The sequence below is a fragment of the Apium graveolens genome, chromosome 8 (assembly GCF_009905375.1).
Source record: "Apium graveolens cultivar Ventura chromosome 8, ASM990537v1, whole genome shotgun sequence".
In the NCBI taxonomy this organism is placed as follows: Eukaryota; Viridiplantae; Streptophyta; class Magnoliopsida; order Apiales; family Apiaceae; genus Apium; species Apium graveolens.
Genome location: NC_133654.1, coordinates 18,028,765 through 18,036,146, shown reverse-complemented (window position 1 = coordinate 18,036,146; position 7,382 = coordinate 18,028,765). Strand labels below are relative to the sequence as shown.

Below are 7,382 nucleotides of genomic sequence, written 5' to 3'. Positions count from 1 at the left end.
TAAAATTAATTGGAACTCGTGAATTAAATGAAAATCAAGAATTAATAGGTGTAAAAGTAAGATATATTTTAAGAGTAAAATATTTTTTTAATGATTATTATGATTATATTAGTTATTATTAACAAATATAAATATTTATTATATCACAATCCTATAATTTTTTATACTTAAATTAATATTATATTTTAATAAATTATCATATATACCCCAATAAAAAAATTATAAAGATTAATCAGATTTCAAAAATGGAATAACTGTCGTATAATCCATTAAGTAAAACTCCCACTTTTAGAAGTAGTTAAAAATATAGGGTAAAAGATTTCAGCTATAAATACATCGCAAAGCCTCTATAATCCTCTTTCATTTTCGCCGCAGCCCCCTTTTATTAGGGTTTCAAAACCAGACTGTGAGCTACAACATTTTCTAAGCTTTCACCATGAGGGCCAAGGTAATTTCATCTTTATTATTATCAATAAATACAAACACGCTCTTTTATTCTGTGAAATGATTTAATATTTTTAGTTTTATTTCATTTGATTTTAAATGGTTGGTTGATCATTTATGTGTGTGTTTGCAGTGGAAGAAGAAGAGAATGAGGAGGTTGAAGAGGAAGCGTCGAAAGATGAGACAGAGATCTAAGTAGACGACTTTGAAGCTCTTTGTTATGTTCGACCATGTTTGTGTCTTAGGTTTCATTGTCTGATTGTCTTAGACTTGAGTTTCGTGTGTTTCTGTTTTAGTTTTATGTACTTTTGTTTCGAACATGGGTACTTTTGTATTTTCGCGACTCATTAATGGAGTTTTATTTGGTCATGTTTTTTTGTTTTAATTCTTTATTTTGATGATTTTTAATGTTAAATGTTTATATTATTTTGGATATATTATGCTTGATGATACACCCTGTGGTTTGAGGGTGTAGCATTAGTGGACTTGTCGAGTAGTTTAAAGTGAGATGATTAATTTGTTGGGTTCTGAGTTGTATTTTCCGAAGCAAATCGTTTTGGTGTTCCTTCTGTTTGATGATATGCACGGTTTTAAGATTATTTAGGCTAGCATTATTGAGGTTAAAACGGTATTAGAAGATTGTTTAAATTTTGAAGTGTGGATTAAAGTTAATATAGTTAGTTGGTAGTAGGGATCTCCGGATCGCGGAGGGTAGAATGAAGAGTTCATGTTGTCTTTTGATTGATTATATTGTATATGTTGTTTATTGATGGCTCCCCCCTAAGTTCCTACTTACAGGGTCTTGTTAAATGATATTTCTTGTCAAGGTTTTTTCCTTGTATACATTTTTCTGCCTCGGGGACTATCTGTTTTTGTGTTATATGAATTGGAATTCTTTTATGTATCCCAAACAGAAGCTGAGAGTTGGAGTTATATGTTAAAGCATGATACTCAAATATGGAGCCTAAACACTAGCTGAGAATTTGAACTTTATCTCATCTGTGAAAGCATTATACTTAAAGATGATACATAGATCTAATTTGACTTTGAATCTAAGTTATTTAGACAATGTCTCTGTGTTAGGTTCACTGTCTGTTTGTCTTGGACTTTTAGCCTACGATGTTGTAGTTTTATCCCTTTATCTATCTTTATTGTTAGTTTTGTGTTTCTGCGACTGATTAGTGGAGTTCTATTTGATGATGTTTTTTGGTTTTTATTTATTTATGTTAATTCGTTAATTTTGGGAAGTTTTAATTTAAATTTATATTAGTTTGGATATGCTTGGTGATACACCCTACAAATTATATTAGTATTTTTATAGAATGATGATTGATTTGTTCTTTTATGAGTTATATTGATTGAAGTAAATCATTTTGATGTTCTTTTTGTTTGAATACTGAAGTTAATATGGTACGTTTAGATTGTCATTGGCATCACTCGAAAGTTGGGTTGGGGCTTGGGAGACGTCTACCCTTTGTTTTGGTTGATTTGCTCTTTCAGTTTCCCTTGTTTTGATTGACCTCTTCCTTTAGTCTTATACTGTGTTTGCTAAATGCTACTCCCTTTAGTCTTAAACTGTGTTTGCGAAATGCTAATCCTTGTCTAGCTTCTGTACTCACATTTCTGCCTTGTGCACTTTCTGTAAGACTGCCAGTTTCTGTGTTATATGTGAATGTTTTGAAATTCTTGTATGGATCTGGAACACAACCTAAGAGTTGGAGTTATGTGCCAAAGCATGATACTCTTGCGTGGAGCTTAAACACAACACAAGCTGATTATGTGTTATTCTTGTATGTGAAAGCACAATACTCCCGCATAGTGATTAGATACATTGCATGAACTTGTTGGTCAATCTATAGGTCGTATCTTAATGAGTGAACTCATGTTAGCTCTCTTCCAGTTTTTCTCTCAGAGTGAATTACATTATTACAGATAGACAGTTTGATGGTGCCAATGTTTTATGTAGTGTGCTCTGTTAAGGCATGTTAATAAATGTTTATGGATAGTTCTCTTCTAAGGCATGCTTGCTTTAATAGTGAACTTGGGAGATACAGATCAAGGAATATATAATATGTCCTTTGTTTTTTCTCATCTGCATAATAACTTTTGAGGTCTGTTCACTTGAAATTAAAGGGTAAAACTTGATAGTAAGTCACTAAGAAATGGAGTAATCTGTTCGGTTACATTTTGACTATGGTAGTTTAGCAAACAAGGATGTGAATTGCTTGTTTACGGCAATGTTCCAAGAACGGATACTAAATATGAAGTTTGAATAATACAACTAGAACATGAAAGTTGAAATGGAGTGAGGCTGGATTGACAACAGACACAACTATTATCTAAGAAAGATGTGAAAGTAAAATGACATTTCAAGAGCAAAACATGAAACTAAAAGGAAGGTGAAGTTAAAGTAAAATAACAGTAGCTTCACATTCTGAATGTGTAGTCTTTTTCCCCCCTTTGATTTACTTTTAACACCTGAAAATTGGGAAGCATATCAAACAGTTCAGCCTCTCCGGTCCCCATTCCACATACTAACAACATGAATTTTCACCTGAATTGTTTTGTTGCTAGCAACTTTCATTTGCCATCATGTCAGTAAACGTTTTTTAACAAGCTTTCATTAACCAACGAAAATTAGAATTATGAATACAACTAAAAATACAAGAAGTTGAAAACTGAAATCAAAAACCATTTCCTCATGGTTGGTTCTGCTCATTGGTAACTGATTCAAACCCTGCTTCTGATCCACCTTGCGCCCTCAAACTATTGATATAATTCCGAACCTCCTGAGCAATCATCGTCTGCATCATTTTCACGAAACCAGTATCTTCCATCTCCACCACCGTCGACCCCTCTTTCTCTTTCTCCTCATCCTCAACCTCGGGTGACACACGAAACTCTTCCTTCACCGGATTACCTCCTGGTGGCAACAGTGTCAGCAAAGTCTTAGGCTCACAATCATTACAACTGTTCCCCTCTGGCGATCCACCCGAACACTGCCTCTTCACACCCAAACCAGACTCCGAAGACCCACTAATCACATCCAAATAAGTCCTCTTAGCAGCAAACTCAGCAATCCTCCTACGACGCAAAGTAGAGTTCCAATGATTCTTGATCGCATTATCCGTTCGACCAGGCAAAAGTCTCGAAATAGTAGCCCACCTATTCCCATGCATAGCATGAGCCTGAACAATAATCGCATCCTCCTCAGGAGAAAAAGGCCGATGCTGAACCGCAGGACTCAGCTGATTACACCACCTCAAACGACACGACTTACCAGAACGACCAGGAATACTGGTACTAATCAAAGACCAGTTCCTGGGACCTTGTTGCTCCACAAGCTTAACAAGAGTCTCGTCTTCTTGCGGAGTCCATGACCCCTTAATCTTGTCCACACCATCAGTAAACTCCATCGAAAACTCGAAAGAATTTCAGATGTACAAAATGAAAGGATGATTGTAAATATATAAAGAGTAACGGTTTGGAAAGGAGTGGAGGGCGTGAATGAACAGAACAGAAAAACTGCAGAAAATGAGAGGTTGTTGTTGGTATATAAAGGAAGTGGTTACATGTAACATAAGGATGAGTGCGTGCAGTGCAAATGCATGGGGGGGGGGGGGTGTAGTGTAGTTAGTTGAGGGAGTAAACTTAACTAACTGACTCTTAACAACATGGGGTAACTGATTACATGTACATTGTAACGGCTTTTGCCTTTTCATTTTTTTTTATTTATTTCCTCTTAACTGCTCTCGTTGACATTTCTTCTGTAACTCCTTATCTAATCAACTTCAGTTATGTTTTTTGTAACCGTAATTTCAGCTTTAATTTTTTTATGGTTATGGTTATGGATCGGTTTTTGGTCATTCCTGATTTTCCTCATCGTGTATTTATGTTTGAGAAATCATTTGACTACCGTCTTATTTTTTGTGGAATCTTAGTAATCACGATCTAATACAAAATTATCCGCATAAAATGTAGTATTACAATTTTTTCGTGGTCCAAATCCCATGTAATTAGCTCCTTTGGGTCGAAATCAGTTTAAGTAGCATCTATGTCACTCTCGACCGATAATCACGTAAAACTAACATATTTCCATATAATTACTATTTTAGATACCAATATTTGGGCATGTAATTGTTTTTTTTTATGATCAATACCGTATCCACTAATCTAACAAACACTTCATCAAGGCATGTATGCATGACACACACTAGGGGTGTTCATCAAACCGCACAAATCGTACCGTCCCGCCCCGCCCCGCACCGTTCCGCGTGATTTAAATTTTTCGTGGTGCAGTCGTGGTTTTTATTTTTGTCAAACCGCGTGTTGCGGTGCGGTTTGAGACTTTGCTCCCGTGGTTCAAACCGTACCGTAGCGCATATTATTATAATATATATATATAATAGTCTTGTACCTTTATAATAAATAAATATATATTATTATTGTCCCTTTATAATATAAATAAATATATATAATAAGCATTTATGTAGCAATATTGCAGTTTACAGTGAATGGTTGGATATTACCGTTTATTGTTTTTTTGTCAATGACTAATATAATTAGAATTTTTATTTAATGTATGCTAAACAAAATTAGAAATTGTAGTTTATGGTTCAGATGTACTAAAATTGTATTTTGAAGTAATACTATCAACTTGAAACTTATTTATTAATTTATTTATTGATGTATTGAAAATTGTAAATCGCCTGCATTAAAATTTATTATTTTCTTAAAGCGCTCAAATCGCTTAAACCGCACCACACCCTATTTTCGTGATATGGTTTACACAGTTTAAAATTTACGCGGTGCGGGTGCGGTTTGAGAATTTGAACAAACCGTACTCGCGATTTGATTTGCGATTTTGGTCCAAACCACACCATATTGCACCGCGAACACCCCTACTAACACACTAGAAAAATCCTCTTGTTATTAATAACAAACCAAAAGATTAGTTATGTGATAGATAGCTATATAGTTTGACGTGGCCTCGTCGACTTGGTACTCAATAATACTATTATTGTTAGATGGATTTTTATAGTGTGTACCTATAAACACATGCTAAAAGTTAGTATTTGATGAGATATTTACAAAATATGGGTAGGAAGCTCATCAATAATGATGAACCCCTTGTATGCACAAAAATTTTCATCAATAAAATTTTAATAACTCATCAATTACACTTTCTTAGCATGTGCACGTGGGCAGAAACTAGACAAACTCATCACAAAAACCGAGTAAAAACGAATGCGTCTAAATAAAGGGGTATTTGGATCGTGATTAATGAGGTTAATTGACAGTAATCAGAACTTCAATCTATATAAATATTATATAGTGTTTGTATTGACAATTTGATGGTTGAAAATGGAAACCTCGTTTTATTAAATTAGATTGTTAAATCATACTCTCATTTCTCTCACGAATTAAAACACTTTGGAAAAGAATACTTGGCTTAGTTCAATTTTTAAGTTATACAAGTGTATGATTTTATTTGTTGTATAAAATTACTCGAAATAAAAATTAAATTTTTTAAAAAAAATCGGGAAAATAATGTTATGGGCGGAAGTTGTTTGGGATATTACATCATAGGCGATGGGATTCAAAGTCAACATATTGTTGCATGAACTGGCAAAATCTGTTGCGTTCCATCTTGAATGAAGAGTTGAAAGGTTTGGAGTGTTATGATTAGGATTTGTTGCAACTGTTGTTGTTTGTATAGAGGGGGTTTTATGACCAAACTGCATTCATCAGCTTCTCAACAAACTCACCACTTTGGGAAACTTGGTTCAAGTTAACAGGCTGGTGGGTGACAATTATTTATGGACCCATCTTGTCATGCTTGTAACGCCCATTTCGTACTTGGTACATCATTTTGTGCTTCAAAAGGGCGCCTTTTGTACCTGCAATTTTAACTGCACTCCAGTACTTACAACTGGCCTATGTTACTATAACTTCAGAGCTAGGGATGTTTATTGAGGCTGCTCTCATTTTTGGTACAGCTGTGGGTTGAATTTTATTTTGTAATATAGCTGAATTGAAAGTTTAACAAAAATGGTACATTGAAATGTCCTTTTTTTGGTAAATCACATTGAAATGTTTCATAAAATTGTAAAAAATTTACCGTGTAAAACATAACTTGAAGTGGCGTTTTGCAGTGCGAGTTGCTCATTCGATTATCTCCACTTCCATCGGCATTTATACTGCACATTGACACTTGAAGCGGCGTTGTGCAGTTGTGCTACAAAGTTTTGTTCAGAAAGCCAGTTAAACGGGTGAATATCGAAGAAAATTATTTTAGTGTAAAACGCTCCTCCAAGTGAGAGTTAAGAAAGTAAAGATTTTTAGCATGTTTTCTTTGAAATTCACTACTACAATCAGTTAGGTAAATCAGTTTTCAGAACTCAGACACAACTATGGCATTTTTGTACATCTGATTTCTGTACCACAAATGAGTCGGTGCCGTCTATAGCATTTGAAAACATTATTCTTTACTTTAAAACTAGAATCGAGGTGCTTCTGTGAAAAACAAAGTGGTACGTTTTTGGAGGCATCAACTGACAATTGACATTCCTTGCTTTTGGACGTCGAAAATGATCTTTCTAAATTATCAACTGTAACACTTCACTGAATTCCAGTTATAATCATTGAGAGACTTGGGAGTATAGGACATTGTAAACGACTTCTCAAGTAGATTTTAACTATAATCTTTTTGCTTACAGAAAAAAAATGAAATCTATACTCTGGAGAAGTTAATTATCATCCATTCAATTGTAACTGAAACCATGAGCGGAGACGCTTTGGCTTGGTTCATCATCTCTTACAAACATCCATGTATACAGATAACAACTGGTAACAGCCAATTCCCAAAAAAGAAAATGGGAAAAGAAATAACCAGTACCGGCCGTTTGATATCAGCTATGCATTCATTCTCTTCTAAC

The 7,382-nt window shown here is 34.4% G+C and overlaps 1 protein-coding gene and 1 long non-coding RNA gene across 2 annotated transcripts; one reads left to right on the top strand and one right to left on the bottom strand.

The window, feature by feature from the left end:
* Positions 1–313: 313 nt before the first annotated feature.
* LOC141678014 (uncharacterized) lies at positions 314–813 on the top strand. The gene is made up of 2 exons (XR_012557590.1): positions 314–448; positions 578–813. It is a non-coding gene; the product is annotated as an uncharacterized LOC141678014 (long non-coding RNA).
* A 2,226-nt stretch (positions 814–3,039) lies between these two features.
* Positions 3,040–4,012, bottom strand: LOC141678252 (uncharacterized). The gene has a single exon (XM_074484521.1). The coding sequence runs from the start codon at positions 3,858–3,860 to the stop codon at positions 3,144–3,146; it is 717 nt and encodes a 238-aa protein (XP_074340622.1). The 5' UTR covers positions 3,861–4,012; the 3' UTR covers positions 3,040–3,143.
* Positions 4,013–7,382: the final 3,370 nt, after the last annotated feature.